The sequence below is a fragment of the Neolamprologus brichardi genome, chromosome 12, assembly GCF_056152115.1.
Source record: "Neolamprologus brichardi isolate AB-2024 chromosome 12, ASM5615211v1, whole genome shotgun sequence".
NCBI lineage: Eukaryota > Metazoa > Chordata > Actinopteri > Cichliformes > Cichlidae > Neolamprologus > Neolamprologus brichardi.
Genome location: NC_142115.1, coordinates 1757068 through 1774974, shown reverse-complemented (window position 1 = coordinate 1774974; position 17907 = coordinate 1757068). Strand labels below are relative to the sequence as shown.

General features: G+C 43.0%; 1 protein-coding gene across 4 annotated transcripts in view; it reads left to right on the top strand.

Moving 5' to 3' along the window:
- Positions 1 to 17907, top strand: part of adgrd2 (adhesion G protein-coupled receptor D2) — a 58930-nt gene that overhangs the window by 37754 nt on the left and 3269 nt on the right. For 2 of the 4 annotated variants that reach the window (XM_087848641.1, XM_087848639.1), the window contains 5 exons: positions 9811 to 9852; positions 9969 to 10022; positions 10114 to 10261; positions 17478 to 17536; positions 17624 to 17881. In XM_087848641.1, coding sequence (XP_087704767.1) covers positions 9811 to 9852; positions 9969 to 10022; positions 10114 to 10261; positions 17478 to 17536; positions 17624 to 17770 — 450 coding nt within the window. In that variant the 3' untranslated portion in view covers positions 17771 to 17881. Of the gene's footprint in view, positions 1 to 9810; positions 9853 to 9968; positions 10023 to 10113; positions 10262 to 17477; positions 17537 to 17623; positions 17882 to 17907 lie in introns of those variants that run through there. The other 2 variants (XM_087848640.1, XM_087848642.1) reach the window with 2 other exon arrangements.

The window sequence follows — 17907 nt, the reverse complement described above, 5'->3', positions numbered from 1 at the left end:
TCAACAAAATTAAACACCAACAATCAGATAATTACCTATGAGCAAGCACCAGGAAAAACACCCAGCAGAAGCAGGCTAATGGTGGAGCAGCCATCTACCTCGAGTTAGGAGTAAAGGGAAGGGAAAAGAGAAGAAGGTTGTAAGGAGAAAGAAAACATCCACACTACAGGAGAAAGAAGAAAAAAGCATTGCAGGCTCCATTTCTTCATTACTGCTACAGGGACTTATATCTAATAAGATTAACCCCAGTTATACCTCAGCTTTCATAAGAGAATGCAGCCACAGATACATCTGCAGCACAGGGCTTTACAGAATTTAAAGCATCTGCAGCGTCGTTTAACAGAGTAGTTTCGAGATGCATGGATAAAATAAATACATAAAAACAGTGCATACAGGATCATGGAGCCACTGAGTTGCTCCCCATATGGAAAAGAAATAGAATAAACGTATAAAAAACTTGCATCAGATGTGGCCTTCTTCATATAGTGACTCATATAAGGCTGATATGATTTACTCATGAAAGTGGCCACTTTCTCATTACTTCCATATATTGTTTTATTAAATATCCAAAACATACAAGTTTCATTTATATAATTTTTCAAGTGATCTTATATCTGTTTTCACTCTTCAATTCAATTCAATTTTATTTACATAGCGCCAAATCACAACAAAAGTCGCCTCAAGGCGCTTCATAGATACAGAGAAAAACCCAACAATCATATGACCCCCTATGAGCAGCACTTTGGCGACAGTGGGAAGGAAAAACTCCCTTTTAACAGGAAGAAACCTCCAGCAGAACCAGGCTCAGGGAGGGGCGGGGCTATCTGCTGTGATTGGTTGGGGTGAGAGAAGGAAGACAGGATAAAGACATGCTGTGGAAGAGAGACAGAGGTTAATAACAGATATGATTCAATACAGAGAGGTCTGTTAACACATAGTGAGTGAGAAAGGTGACTGGAAAGGAAAAACTCAATGCATCATGGGAATCCCTGGCAGCCTACGTCTATTGCAGCATAACTAAGGGAGGATTCAGGGTCACCTGGTCCAGCCCTAACTATATGCTTTAGCAAAAAGGAAAGTTTGAAGCCTAATCTTGAAAGTAGAGATAGTGTCTGTCTCCTGAATCCAAACTGGAAGCTGGTTCCACAGAAGAGGGGCCTGAAAACTGAAGGCTCTCCCTCCCATTCTACTTTAACTCTAACTATATGTATGCTTTTCATACAAGTTTCACACAAGACAGATACAAACTTCAGAAGATTTATAATATAATAATAATAATAAAATAATAAAAATAATTTTCCATATGGGTATATTTATATTTTTCAACATTCACCAGGTCACAATGAACAACTTTCCCTCAGTAAATCAAATCAAATCAAATTTATTTATTTGTCACATACACAGTCATACACAGTACGATATGCAGTGAAATGCTTGGACAACTGCTCGTGACCTTAAAAAAAAAAAAAGGCTATGAATAAGATAGGAAATAAATAAATAAATATGAAAAAATAAAAAAGGGGTAAATTTAACCAGGAAGGAATAAAATAAAATAAAATATAAAAAATTAAGTTAAGAATGAGATAACTGTACAACACAAATTAGAATGAAGGGTAATTTAACTGGGAAAGAATAAGATAAAATATATAAATTAAAGTTGAAAATAAGATAACTGTACAACAAAATACACAGTATAGACATATATAAACATATATAAGAATGTATGAGAAATATAAATATATATACACACATATACACACAGTAGTCATTAGTATCAGTATTTTAGCAGTAATATGATGTGTGTGTGTGTGTGTGTGTGTGTGTGTGTGTGTGTGTGTGTGTGTGTGGAGACACCTCCTATATCACTGAACTTCATCAAGTTTTTGGTTTGAAGAGCTTTTGGCAGATGTTTATATATCTGAGTGCTGCCAGAAGACAAGTTTTGTTTATCTGATAGAATCATGACGATGCAGGAAGTGACATCACTGACTTGAGCTCTAAAAGTGCACCACCGCCGAGCTGCAGCAGTTCACTACAAAATACTTTAATATGTCTTTGTGTTCTGTTTATGTGCGTGTGTGTGTGTGTGTGTGTGTGTGTGTGTGTGTGTGGGAGGTGGCAGTCAGTACTTTGAACCACAGGTCAGACCACATCTCCTTCGAGCTCTCCTGATAACACAGCACTCAGTTCCTCTCTCACATTCATCCTTACGTCCCACTTTCCACACACTGGCTCTGTTATTCTTATAGCTTTCTGTGCATCTCTCCCTCTCTGCCTCCTTCCTTCTTCTCTTGTCCTTTCCTAAACCTCCCACCCCTCCTTGCCCTTCCCAGGTCTTTAATTAATCAAAATGAGCTAGCCCCTGGGTGACCCTCAGAGAGCTGCTAGTTAATTTAGATTTACTGCCAGTGTCCAGCTGAGGGCAGATAACACTACAGTAGGAGTTTTTCCTCATGTAGGTAGGAGGAGGATGCTGGGCCAGCCTGTCTTCTTCTTCTTTCCACAAAAAGAAAAAACAAGGGTGTAGAGAGAAAGAATAATAACATCATTTGAGGTTAGACACACTGCAGGTTATGGTGGAGGGGGGTACAGTAGCTATAGTACAGTATAGCTACTATATTCCCATCTCTTTGTATTTACATGAGCGTTTATGAGACTGCATGTCTGAAATTAAAAGTGTTACTCCAGGAAAAGACAACATGTTTAACATCATGTGGATTTCTCCTTTTTAAACATTGGAAAACAAATAACGCTGATGAATTAATAAATGTTCACACGCTGTGTAGTTCAGTAGTTGAACCATTCAAGCCAGTTACCTATTAACAGTGTTGGGAAGGTTACTTTTAAAATGTATTCCATTACAGATTACAGATTACATGCCCCAAAATGTATTCTGTAACATATTCCGTTACGTTACTCAATGAGAGTAACGTATTCTGAATACTTTGGATTACTTAATATATTATCATGCTGTTTACAACTACATGGATGTGATTTATTACTCCGAACCGTAGTAAAGGGACCTCTGGCTAATACGGTGGGTTCTGTGTCGGCTCGTAGCTGAAAACTAGCTTTACTTTGTTGTCTGGGTCAACTTTGCTAGCGAGAGACAGAGAGAGGCGTTGAAAGGCTGCTCCAACAGAACTTATTGTTTCAGAGGAAAACACGAACACGGTGTACAGTCGAGTCTTAATAGCTTACTTACAACTGGGCTCGTCAGGCTCTCTTCTTGGCTGCAGTGGTTATTATTATATTTACATGCTTCCAGCTCCCGTTTCTGCTCGATGACAGCTCGTACTTTTCCTTTTTCTCCCTCCCTCGCTCACAGACACATAACGTGTATGGCAGTCCATTCTCCCTGCAGCACAGACTACACTGCCCATGATGCTACATTCTTTAGAGCTATACCTGTAGCATTCTGCCTGTTAGCTTAGCACAACAACAACAAAAAGGCCTTGTCACTACCCGATCCGTACCGGAAACCCGATCGGTACCCCGCATGCGCGAAAGGTGTCTACTTCCGGTCGTAGCGTTTTACGATAGTTATGGGTCAGAGTATCTGTTAAAATGTTAAGAATAATGAGTAAATCTTAAAATGTTTGCAATAATGAAGCATTTCAATACAATGTAGACAAAAACGAAAAATAAAAAGATAGTTACGAATCGGGACTCCCCGATCCTTACTGCGCATGTGCAGATGTTTTCTTCTTCTTCTGTTCGTTTAATGGCAGTTTACTCCCCAGTGTACGAGGATACTGCCACCTGCTGACCGAGCGAATGAACCCTATTGTAAACTGAATTGGCATCATTACAAACGTGTTAAATTTGATTTAGTGATAGTCGAGTGTGTTTATGCTTGTCTGTGTGGAGAGGATTGATTAGTATAGCGATGATGATGTCCGCTATCACTGTAAATTGTCAGTAAACATTAATCTGGCTGATGAATCTTCACGTGACACATTGCTAAGTCAATATTATTAAGTCTGTAATTAGGCGCCATTCTTCTTATTTTACGGCACTGTTGTTCAATCGGGGGACGCTCTCTGTTGAGGAGAAAAGCATGAATTTGTTTGTAAACGGATTATCCATTGTCGAAAAGGAGGCAGAGCTGTTGAGAAATGCTAGGAGCTAACTGGGCGCTAACCGTATCATTCAAATATACTGAATGTCGCAATGTTGGCAAAGAGAGGAAGTGACGTAAGATTTGCACATGCGGGGTACCGATCGGGTTTCCGGTACGGATCGGGTAGTGACAGGCCTCTCTCACCCAGGAAACACGCAGAGAGAGAGAGCGTCACCCTGTAACCATGGCAACCGCAACGCTGCTGCCTGGAACAACAGAACGTAGCTGTCAAACAAAACCCAAACAGTCCTGACCCGCCACAATATGAAACAGGGAAGTACCGCCGTGTAATCCATTTATTTCAACAAAGTAACTGTATTCTAGTCAAAGGAGCTTGCAAAGAAAAGCGTCTGGACTTCTTTAAGTTACTTGAAGACGTTTCACCTCTCATCCGAGAGGCTTCTTCAGTTCTAAGGTCAAATGGTGGTGAGTCCCAGATATAAACCTGGTGGGAGTGTCCCCCCACAGAGGGACAAAAGGACCCCCTGATGATCCTCTAATCGCCTGAGCCAAGGTGTGGAACTGGGTGTGGGTCCCAATCAGCCAGAGTTTCGGGTGAGTTCATTGTGAAACCTGGCCCCACCTTATCATGCGAATTCCTGAGGTCAGATGGCCCAGGATGTGAGTGGGTGTTAAGGCGTCTGGGAAGGGATCTCAAAACTGGATTATAGATGGCAGAGAGTTGGTGTCGTAAACCACCGCCTCTGTTCAAAGATGGTCGCTCACAGTGGACATAGATGGCTTCTTTCACTCCTCTTTCAAACCATCTGTCCTCTCTGTCCAAAATGTGAACATTGGCATCCTCGAAAGAGTGTCCTTTATCCTTAAGATGCAGATGGACAGCTGAGTCTTGTCCTGTGGAGGTGGCTCTTCTGTGTTGTGCCATGCGCTTGTGAAGTGGCTGTTTGGTCTCTCCAATGTAGAGGTCTGGGCATTCCTCGCTGCACTGTACAGCATACACCACATTGTTAAGTCTGTGTTTTGGCGTTTTGTCTTTCGGGTGAACCAGTTTTTGTCTGAGTGTGTTGCTGGGTCTGAAGTACACCGGGATGTCATGCTTGGAGAAAACCCTCCTGAGTTTCTCTGATACACCGGCTACATGTATTCTAAATACCACCTTTTTAAACGGTAACTGTAACGGAATACAGTTACTCATATTTTGTATTTTAAATACGTAACGGCGGTACATGTATTCCGTTACTCCCCAACACTGCCTGTTGGCTAATACGGTGGATTATTGAACTGACTGCAGTATTTAAATGTTTCACGACATCTCAGTTTACATTTATCATTCATTTTACACACTGTAGTTTTTAACTATGACCTGAGAACAAAAGTAACTTAATAATGGAAAAAAGTATCTTTTTAATATAACACTGGACCAGCTCTTCATCCTCTCGAGGATACTTGAGGGTGCATGGGAGTTTGCCCAACCAGTCTACATGTGTTTTGTGGACTTGGAGAAGGCATTCGACCGTGTCCCTCGGGGTGTCCTGTGGGAGGTGTTGCGGGAGTATGGGGTGTCTGGCCCATTGCTACGGGCCATTCGATCCCTATACAACCGTTGCAAGAGCTTGGTTCGCATTGCCGGCAATAAGTCGGACTCGTTCCCGGTGGGTGATGGGCTCCGCCAGGGCTGGCCTTTGTCACCGGTTCTGTTCATAATTTTTATGGACAGGATTTCTAGGCGCAGCCAAGTGGCGGAGGGCTTTCGCTTTGGTGGCCTCAGGATCTCATCTCTGATCTTTGCGGATGATGTGGTTCTGTTGGCTTCATCGGGTGAGGGCCTCCAGCTCGCACTGGAGCGGTTCGCAGCCGAGTGTGACGCAGCGGGAATGAGGATCAGCACCTCCAAATCTGAGGCCATGGTTCTCAGCCGGAAAAGGGTGGAGTGCCCACTCCGGGTCGGGGATGAGGTCCTGCCCCAAGTAGATGAGTTCAAGTATCTCGGGGTCTTGTTCGCGAGTGATGGGAGAAGGGAGCCGGAGATCGACAGACGGATTGGGGCTGCAGCTGCAGTAATGCAGACGCTGCACCGGTCCGTCGTGGTGAAGAGGGAGCTGAGTGTAAAAGCGAAGCTCTCAATTTACCGGTCGATCTACGTCCCTACCCTCACCTATGGCCACGAGCTGTGGGTAGTGACCGAAAGGACGAGATCGCGGATACAAGCGGCGGAAATGAGCTTCCTCCGAAGGGTGGCTGGCATCTCCCTTAGAGATAGGGTGAGAAGTTCGGCCATCCGGGAGGGGCTCAGAGTAGAGCCGCTGCTGCTCCACATCGAAAGGAGCCAGCTGAGGTGGTTTGGGCATCTGGTAAGGATGCCCCCTGGGCGCCTCCTGGGTGAGGTGTTCCAGGCATGTCCCACCGGGAGGAGGCCCCGGGGCAGACCCAGGACACGCTGGAGAGATTATATCTCTCGGCTGGCCTGGGAACGCCTTGGTGTTCCCCCGGATGAGCTGGAGGAGGTGGCTGGGGAGAGGGAGGTCTGGGCCTCTTTGCTTAGGCTGCTGCCCCCGCGACCCGGCCCCGGACAAAGCGGATGAAGATGGATGGATGGATGGATCTTTTTAATTTTTCATAATCAAAAAAAATTAAGAACTAAAGACATGTTGGACATATGTACTTTAAATACTATTAAGAACACAAAGGTTTTAGTAAGAGCTATTTTTTTTTTTCAACAAATGCACACAGAACATGCTTATTTTTACACACAAAGGCAATAATTTAACAAGAAAAAAATGATTAACAATAATAAGGACCTAGCATAACAGAAGCCAGCCATGGGGAACCACAAACCAGTGTACTCTCAATGCTGGTCCCAGGCCTGGAGAAACTGGGAGGTTTGCATCAGAAAGGGCAAATCAAACAGGATCCATCTGGCCCAGATTAGCAACGAACACCTGCAGTGGTTTGGGCCAACACGTCGCCAGCTGATACTGTGTTACTGTCTTAATTGGAGTTGTAATTGGAGCACACTTCAGTTGGTATAAAGGTGAACAGAGCGAAGGTGACGACGAGGTGTTGAGTAGGTTTGGCATTAGGAGAAGGAATGTGGAAGGATGGATGGTAGTGGACTTCCTGACAAGGATTGAAAGGGCTGTGCTGAACTCATAAGCTGTGTCCCAAAACGTCGGCTGCATCCTCCGGAGTCCGCATTTGAAGGTCAATTACGTCACAGCCAGGCGACGAAGGCTGTCCCAATTCGTCGACTCCTTCAAATGCGGCAGACAAATGCGTCCTTCATTTCCCCGAATTTGAAGGATGGGTCGGGTGTGTCCTTCGTGGCCCACCATATCCCAGAATTCATAGCGAGGCCCAGCCAAATTTCAGCTGACAACAATGGCGGCCGCTACTAAGTTTTAAAATTACCCTTATTAATCTTTCTGGGCCACAAAATAAACTTTTAACATATTTTAAGGCGAGAAAGTAGCGGTGTAAATTACAAATATCTGCTTGGTTTATCAAGACATCGCATGTTTGCAAAAGTGTGCCGACGTTTTCGGAGACGTCTGCTACCCACCAGCTCGATAGCTAGCCGGGGGGTTCAATGGTCACTCCAGCCGGCGAGAGCAGCGGACTCCCGGCTTCATCGTTTTCAGACCCCCGCTCTTTCGCTATTCAGGTTAAACATGATATAAGTCACTCGGATAACTTAAAAATGTAATTGTTTGCCTTTTTTCAGTGTTTTATTTGTTCCGGAGTAAATCGGTTTGGCTGAGATCAAAGTTATTAGATTATTAGATTAAATAAAAGTTTATTAATCCCCCGGGTGGGTTCCTCCTTGGTTTTCACACAGCTGAATAAACGTCAAACAGAAAACTGATTAAACAGAAGTGTGAGACGGTCGAGAATTAACGCCAGTGTCCTGTTATATTTTAGATAGCAAGGAGCAGACGGCCGAGTTTATTAAACTCCACCGAGACAGCGGTGACGCAAATCTGAAGGCTAGACCGTCCAATTTCACAGCCTCGCACTTCTCGGTCTTTGAAGGACCCGGCCCACGTAGACCGCGAAGGCCGGGTCCTCCGAAGGATGCAGCCGACGTTTTGGGACACAGCTACAGAGTGAACTATAAGAGAGGAGGAAGGTGCCCACAGGTGTACTACATCCTGTGCAGAAGGTGCAGGAGACTGCAAGGTGCTATCAGCACAGTCTTTAGCGTACCTTTAGGATTAAAGAAGAAGAAGTGAGGGCAAAGATTAAATGTTGCTGGACAAGCTGACAGATGAGGTCAGGCAGGAGACTATTTGTGATAATGATGTTATTAGACAACACTGATCTGCAGTGAGAGTAGGGAGCAGGTGGGGAAACCTGGAAATGTGGAGGTATGCTCTGTGGAGAAGGGGAACGTATGTCGGGAGCAGAAGACAGGATATATATGTGTGAATGGGAAGGCAACAGGTGTAACGGTGAAGATGCAAAAAGCAGAGGTGATGAAGGTGGAGGAAGAGTACAAGGAGAGCTTCACAACATGCTAGTGAGATCAACGTCTGGTTTAGACAGAGTTGCACAACAAAACGATGGGAGATGCTAACATTGTCTTTGGGAGTAATAAGGGACGCAATTAGAAATGAGGCTGTCAGCTCAGGCTGGATATTTGAAGAGGAGGGGTGGTGGGTGTGTTGTACACAGGATGGATGCTTACATTCAGAATGCTTATAAAGTGGAGTTATTATGAGGAAGAGGAATTCATTGCTGAGGATTTTATTTTATTTCTGATTTGGGCGTCTGACAGCCTCATTCTAAATCTGTGAATCCAGCCTGTCGAGTTCTCACATCACATCATCAGTAGTTGTCTGCCATAGTGGATGTGACACTAATACTGGTTACTGCTTGGCAGTGGTCTCTGGAGGGGGAAAGCGGTTGCAAGGTGCTGCAGTAAAACCCTCCGAGGTATTGTTCTGATTGCTGGCTCATCCCCCATAGTTGCATGTTTGTCTGCAAACACTTGCTGAGCAGCAATGCAACTGAAAGCGTGTGACACAGAGATGGAGAAGCTTTGCCTTTGCAGGCATTTTTCAGAAGATGCAGCTTTTACTTTGAAGGCGATTCATCTCCATTTCCAGTTTGTGTCACATTTTTCAAACTGAGAGAACCTGGACAGTGTTTGTAGAGTCATCACTTCCATTCAAACTACAATTGCTGCACTATTGGAGCAACCAGAGCAATCACAAAAAGGGTTGTGCCAGCTGGGTAATACACAGGTGGTGACCAGCTGTCACTGACAATCTAGGGCTTTGTGACTGAGGTCACTCGGACAAGTTAATATATGACATGGTTCGTGGTCACACATCTCACAGCTTTAAGTATTTTACATGTAATTATTATATTTTACCCTATTGTTACATTATTAGCACAACATCTGATTACTTTCCACCGTGTTGTGTTGCAGCCCAACTCTCTGTGAATCGTTTCTACGTCCACATGAACAGAATCAGCTTTTTGGGGAGCCATGAAATGCAAATTTGTAGTAATGCGTTCAGTTGAGCTGAAATTTGCTGACTCTAACTGCAGCTCGTGTCAGGAGTAGAAAACCACATCGAATGACGGCACCACAGTATGAAAGCTTTGTTTGAGCGAGGTTACAAAACAGCAGTGAAATCCATATAGTCAGTGAACGTATGAATGGAGATGATTCTTTTCTGTCTTCATACGCGCTTCTTAGTGCACCTCTCTTCTCTCCACAGGGTCTGTACATCTTCCTCGTCTATGCTGTTTACAACAGTGAGGTAAATGCATTCAGTGCAGCTTTTGTCCTGCAGAATCAGAGCACATCCTTGTGCATTATGTGAGGCTGCAAGCCTTTTGGACAAATCAGTGGGTGTAAAGACTGCTTCTCATTTAGGTGAGGAATGCCATAAAGAGGATCAAAGAAAAGAGAAAGGCCTTATCTTTCACGGTGAGTGGGCAGAAGGATCCATCAGGACACAAAATAAATCCTCTTCAGAAAAGTGGACTGAAATATGGACTGGATTGTGATGTTTTGGCAGAACTGCTCCCAGCCAACCAGCTTCCTACCTTCTCAGAGGACCCCGATCACTTCCTGGGGCCACAGCCTACCGACGACCTCCAGCCCTGAGACCAGTGAGACGTCCGTACCTGCCGGCACTACTTCCACATCCATGGTCATCAAGAACGGTGAGCTGACGTGACGTGCTCCTCACTCAAATATCACACATTTTGTTAACACTGATTGGAGTTTATTGATCATGTGTCTGAAGAAGGCTCAGATTCAGCCAAATGCTGCAGCACTGATGTACAGTGCAATAAGTAATGACCCAAACTGCCCAGTCTGCTCTCACCCCAACACAGTGTCAGATACTGGGAACAAAACTGAATAAAGAGGTGGGTGAGGTGGGCGGAGCAATCTCAAAAACACTTTTTGCAAACTCCATGAAACAGACAGTGATGATTAGCATCTACATGTTATCTGGTTATCTAAATGCGTATAGACCTGCCTGTATATTTGCCTCACAATTAAGGCTGGGTTTTTATAATCGATTCATTAAAATCGATTCTGGCTTCGATAACGTAAAATCGATTCATTAAAATCCTGAATCGATTTTTTAATATAAATTTATTTTGCCCAAAATGCCAGAATCTCAGGTTAAATCTCACAAAATTTCAACAACCACCAAACAGCTAAGACAGTAAATGAGAGCAGGAACACGGATTCTGCACAAAGACTTAAACACACAGCGCGACCCGCGGATCAGAATCAGTGAGATGTCGCCTTTCTCACGGTCGGGGCTGAAAGCCGACAGCTCGCTGACTCTGATGTTTTGGCGGGTCTGCGCTTTGTGTTCACGCCCTTTTTGCGCTGATTCTAAAGCTGTTAGTTTGATGTCTCTCCAAACAACCGAACCAGCAGCAAAAGAAGATCCAAACTAGCTTCACATAAACATCGTCATGAATTCACTCTGACTTTTCCTGTTTTGCTTCGACCACGATGCACAGCTCTCTCTCTCTCTCTCTCAACAACAGTTTCCTGTCTAAAAATCTGTTTTCTGCATTATTTGCTTGCTTGTTACGCACAAGTCTACTGTTGTTTACAGGCTGTCGGCCGACGTTTTTTTTCTTCGCTTTATATACTTCAGAAAAATAAAGCCTCATTTCTGCCGTTCAATACTGAACAAATTTAAACTTTTTAAAATTATACAAAATGCAAAACGCCCTGTCTCTGATAAAACCGCTGTAACTTCAGAGGTGATGTTCATGTGTTGATTAATGGTTTTCTTTCGTTTTTGATGTACTGCAGAATATTTTTATAAAATCCAGCACAGGAAAATCTCCTTCATGTTTTTCTGTGTTTCATCTTCAGCTACTTTGACACAAAGGCCTCTGCTGTGACGCTCACACCTTTGATAAAGTCTTGTGTGTGTCAGCTTCCTTTTTATAGATACAAAAATATGTAAATGTACTGATCTGAATTATAATATTTCTGACTGTCAAAATTTCCCAGATTCAAATCAAATTAAATTCAATCGAATTAAATCGAATCGGAATTGAATCGATTCTAGAAATCAGTGACGATACCCAGCCCTATGCACAATCACCATAATCGTCTTATTGTTGGGCTTTGGCTGATAACTTTTTTTATGATAATGTTTGATCACTCTTTATACATTTACGACTCAACAGGTTTATCACCCAATGCAAAACAAAATTAATCTGATTATGACCCTCTCTGATGAAGCACTGCAGTGTAGCTGAATTATATTTCTGTGAACACCATGAACTCAGCGGCTCCTCTGGAGACGGCAAGAAAGCATCACCTTGATCCAGCTTCAGTGTTATGAGTCTTTGTGAGTTACAAAAGCTGTTATTGTGGGAACTATAATAAACCACCCATCCTTCAGACTTATCAGGTGCTGTGGATGTCATGCATCCATCATCAAAAGACTTTTGGCCATTGTGAATATTATCATAAGAAAGCATTGAATGAAGTATTATTGTGGTGCAGTTATATTTATCTGCAAATCCTTCAGTTAAACTAAAGGCATGTTTCGAAGACAAAAAGTCCTGCACGAGTTATTTTTCACCTCTAGAAGAATAGTGAGAACCACAGAGTCTGATTTATAACCAAGATACGTACTTTAATGCAGCGGTCTCCAACCTTTTTTGCGCCACGGACCGGTTTATGCCCGACAATATTTTCACGGACCGGCCTTTAAGGTGTCGCGGATAAATACAACAAAATAAAACTAGTACCGGTACCGAAAAAAAGAAGATTTATTCATAACACACATGAAAAGACCCAGGAAAACCGAGTTAACGATAAAAACGATAACAAAATAACGCTGAAAACCGATAAAAACCCTGAAAACTATACATTTCACACCTGAGCCTCAACTCTCGCGGCCTGGTACCAAACGACTCACGGACCGGTACCGGTCTGAGGCCCGGGGGTTGGGGACCGCTGCTTTAATGCACACATTAAGCAAACTAGAAGGTTAGTTAGGTGACTCAGTATTTGGACGAAGGCACAAACTCAGTAACAACACGGTGACATTTAGAAACATTTCATATCAAAATGATTCTGGAAAACTCATCCAGGTGTGGATGTGAATATGAGTGAGTTTGTTATCATAGAACTTATTGTTATAATAATAATGGACTGCATTTTTATAGCGCTTTACAATTCCACTATTCATTCACTCTCACATTCACTCACTGGTGGAGGCAGCTACAGTTGTAGCCACAGCTGCCCTGGGGCAAACTGACAGAAGAGAGGCTGCCATATTGCGCCATCGGCCCCTCTGGTCAGCTAACCCAATCCCTAACATGGTCCCCTGTTAGGGCTAAATCAGGGGACCATCAACCTGTAGAAGCATGATAACTTCCTTATGTGCTTGGTTCAGTGGAGTTCTTCCTCCCTGCTATCATGATTGAGATGATTGTTGAGATATATAAATAAAAACTAGGTCAAGGTCAAGAAAAAAAAGCATGTTTGCTTCAAATATCAGAGATGACGAGCCGTCTGTGATGTGAAACGCTGAGTCTCTTGCCCAGATTGTTACGTCGATGTTTGTGAAGGACACCTCAGCAGCGTATTTAAATGCACTGAGTCAGCATTATTTATGAACATGTTGGGTTAAAAGACAACTGCTCACATTGCTGTGACAGCTGCATCACTGTATCAGTGCCAAAGAATGTGTTCTGTAATGTTTGTGATGTAAATCATCTAAAACAACATTTTCAAACAGTCCTGACAGGGATGCTGGACCAACCTTCAGCAGGTCATTAAAAACCACAAGAAAAAGCTATTCTCCATATTTCAGGTCACTGAAAGGTCGTCATCTCTGAACAAGACTTCCCTCAGAAGTCATTAGCCATGATCAGCAACGGCAACCGAAGGGTTAACAGATGGCACGACCATAGTTGGACTGGCCATCGGGCATAAGTTTAGGTGGAGTTTATTTTCATTGTGCTGACTTTTTACAGTCAGTTACAATAACTCGTACTGCTACTAGCTACCATGACGGAGTTTCTATACAGCTGTTCGGTTGCTATGATGTTACTGATAGTGAACTTTATTTTATTCATAAGGTTAGTTAGTAGAGTTTCCAACCGTCCCGTAAAAAACAGAATCATCTCGTATTCAGAGAAAATATTACTCGTTTCGTGTTGAGCTGAAAAGGAACAGTTTGTCCCGAACTTCAGCTACAATGAAAAAGACACAAAGCTGATTTATTCTGTGTCTTTGCTGCACAGCTGCCTCTTCTCCTCTCATTCTCTCCCCCTATGGAGGACCACAAGAGCCACGCGCATGTCCTCTGTGTCCAGCCAGTTAATGTGAGACAAATCCAGCTGCTCATTAAAGCTTTCTGGTTTTATCTGTCCTGAGTCTACGGATGTATCCGTGTGTTTCCGCGGTGCTGATGCTGCGCTGAGCGAACAGCTGCTGAAGCTTTTGAAGTGTCTGAATGTGGAAATTTCAACATCACTTGAAAAAAAACTGCCAGCTAGCAACGTCCCTCTCACTGGTAGGCGAAGTTATTTTTAGCCAATTACAAGCTGAATCTGGTAGTTGGGTTGTTAGCTAACATACCGTCATTAAGAAGGCCCGGGCATTTTGACGAGAGACCGTCCCACTAGGTATTAAAGCCATAAAGCCTTTGAATGAAAACAAACGCTGTGGTGACAGTGATGTACAGTCTTGTTGGTATATGTATGATTTCTATACATGTTACATCAGATAAAAACTTCATGCAGTCTCTCCTGCATGAAGTCCAGGTGCTGGTTTTCCAGTGTGTGCGTCTGATGCCCCAAAGCTGACTCAGAGCTGTAACACCATCCATGGCTGCAGTATGGAACAGGTGTGGGTGTGTCCTCATCTCCCAGAGGAGTCCAAATTGTCATCAAACAGCCCTACAGACACAAAAATGTGAAAATATAAACAACCAGACTATCAGCAGTGATTTAAGTACTTTAAGACCTCTGTGAAAATCATTTACAGTATATATCATAGAATTTAAGGCCTTTATGATCACAGAGCATACAGAGAAAAGTACTAAACTGAATCAATTTCAGCTTTCGTTTCTCATGATGTATATTGTATTAATAATTAAATTTCATTATCTGTGTCTTTACCACACATTTACCACACAGGTGTAGATACTGTAGGTTCAGTGAATGCTTAGATTGCACTGATTAGAATATACTGGACATTCAAAGCTAAGATTCAGCGCACTGTGTTACAGGCTGGGATTTGATGACTTCATCATATATACAACCTTTGATCATCATTTATGTCCAGCTGAGAATGAATCTGTGCACTCACATATTAAATGAGCTGAAATCAGTAGTGTGATCTCCAGTCTTTATATGCTGAATGGGAGAACTGACAGCTGTTATTTTAATCAGCCTGTCTCAGTTGTTTTAACTCTAAGTATCACAAAGTAATGTGGTAACATCTGGACTGACGAGTTTACTGTCAGCATTTTAATCGCTAGTTTAAAGGCTGTAGGCTGCAGCCGTTGCTCTAACACTGTATAAATGTAACAGGCCTCAGTGCTGGTTCTAATAGTCTGAGCTGCTTCCAGCTTTATTTGTGAAGAGCACAGCAGCTTACAAAACACGTAGCTAGCTCGTACAGCTGCGACGTAAAACTTTCATAAGCTAAGATGACCTTAAAATTACGGAGCCCCGCAGGGGACATGGGAGGAAAAAAAATTAAGACGGACTTTTGCGAGATCTGGCAAAACAAACTCGGGATCTCGCAAAAGTTTTAACCTCATTCTTCGGAGGCCACCAGCTCGAAGCCAACCGGGAGGTCGAGGCACGATGTGCCGGGAAAGCGGTGTTCCTCCCGACTGTAGTAGGTCTCGACCTCCCGTTAGCTTCGAGCTAGTGGGGGTCAGATCTCCGAAAACGTCGGAGCACTTTTGCAAATATGTGATGTCGTGTAAACCGAGCAGGTATCTGACGTTTACACAACTACATTCACGCCTCAAAATATCTTAAAAGTGTATTTTGTGACCAAGAAAGAGTAATATTACTACTAAGTAGCTGCCGCCATTGTTGGAATTCAACTTTTGCGAGATCTCGCAAAAGTCCGTCTTAATTTTTTTCTCCCATGTCCCCTGCACGGCTCCTTATAAAATAACGGGGCTACGTGCGGTGATGCTAGCGTTAGCCACGTTAGCACGTTACCTTCACAGGTGGACAGACTGCATAAACAGGCACTCAGTCAGAGGTTGGTCTCTCCATTTCGCTGCAGGGTCCCTTCATTCTTCACATATCCGTGTCAAGCCGAGTGTAAATCCCGAGGCCGAACGGCCTTTGTACAAGCACACGCTTCTTAGCAGGGCGAAGCTATGAGCTAGAAACATCCAGGCAGACAGCCTGTGTCTGACCAACCAATCAGAGAGCTCCTTACATCCCACGGTGTGGCTCATTTGAATAGCAGCAGGATTTTTAAAATGAAGTTGTTAATCCAACTGCTAATCCAACAGCTAATCCACATGTTAATCCCTGAGCGAACAGGAAAGGGAAATGGATTTTGACATGAGTGGAATCCCCATTTTAAAAAGCATTTTGAAAATCACTTAATATTAAAGTGCAATTCGAAAATGGCTTTGAAATGAAGTTTATTAAATTGGAATTCAAAAATGAATTTACAAATGCAGATTCATTGTTTAAGCACAGAATTTCGATGTGCGTGGCTCTTGTGGTCCTTCCCCCCTCCCTCTCCTGTTGCTACTTCAATCATGAAACTGATCAATGATCAGCTGATCGGCTTTACTCTCTTGTTTGTTTATCACTTTGCACATCGCAAATTAGCTCGCATAGACACATTCGTTGTGCTGCTTCTTAATGACAGTATGTTAGCTAACAACCCCAACTACCAGATTCAACCAGATTCAAACCAGAAAGCTTTAATGAGCAGCTGGATTTGTCTCGCATTAACTGGTTGGACACAGAGGACATCGAAATGCAGCTGATTGAACTGAAAAGCTCGACTCTGTGGGGTCAAAGTTTGCAGAACTACGAAGCAGCTGGAATCCACAGCTGTGCGTGTTCATGGAGCTGCATGTTCACCTGCTGGACGTCACTACCTGACAGGTTTAACTGTCTTCAGAACATTGCAGAGGCCTTATTGACAGTGTTTGGCTTCTCTCACATGAGTCTTCAGGTCTGAACGCTGGACACTGGGAGACCTGTGTCTCTGAGTGGGAGACCAGAGATCACATTAACATGTGTGTCTCTGTATTAACAAACATGCCATATTGGTCCAGTTTATTTTTCTTATCATTGTTGTGAGGAGACCATAAATAGCATTTGTATTTTCTGTTGTTCAGTTCATTTGCTGTTATGGATAAAAAGTCTTTTTTGTTTCCAAATAGCTGATAACTATTCACTGATAGCTGCCAACATCTGTGAACAAATATAATGTATAAAGTGGTTCTATATAGTGTTTAACTGTTAATATAGAGCGTTATTACATTTATTGCTAATGCAATCATATGGCACATTGACTTCTGGGCGCTCATCATCAGAAAGGTTGCGACCCCTGGGCATGATGATTGAATGAATGATACGTTATAATAGCTTCAGACTCGGCTCTTTGCATAGATGAGCTGATCCCATCTGTCCTGCTGACATAAGCAGTGATTAAACGCTTCATTGTTAATAAACAGAAGCAGAAACAAAAGAAAAAAGTTCTCCAGTAAAATCCTCATAATGCTCTTTTGTCATTCAAATTGTTTGCATCTTTCATTCTCTCTGTGTTTTATAAAGCTTCCTTTGTACTGTGATGTGCTTATAAGACTACTTTGGCCTTGCATAAGCAACTGTGTGTGTCCTCAAAGACAAACGTTTAAATACAATCAGGTGCATTTTGTGCTTGCAGAGAGTTTCAGAAAGGAGAGCTTTGTGAGTTTCTTTTTGAACCCAGGATCCGGAAACCAAGTAAGTCATGTGCATGCGTTATCAATACATAATGTTTTCTGTTACATCTGCTGACTAATTATGAATGTGTCGTGTTTTTGTTAACAGGTGGTTCAGCTGACGGGGTTCAAGCCATCAGGTACGGAGCTACAATCCCCCGATACTGTGTTTGAGTTGGTTGGGAATTTGTTGCTTTACGTTCACACCACAAGTTCAACAGCAGAACAGAGAAAAGGATGTAAAGAGAACTCGTGAGGAAAAGGAGAAAGTATCAAACATGATGAGCTGAAATAGTGGCACCGAGCTGAAAGTCAGAATTAAGGAGAAGCAGCAGTAAATAATTACAAACTGACAGCAAACACAGCAATGCAGGTGAACAGTGAAGTGGAACG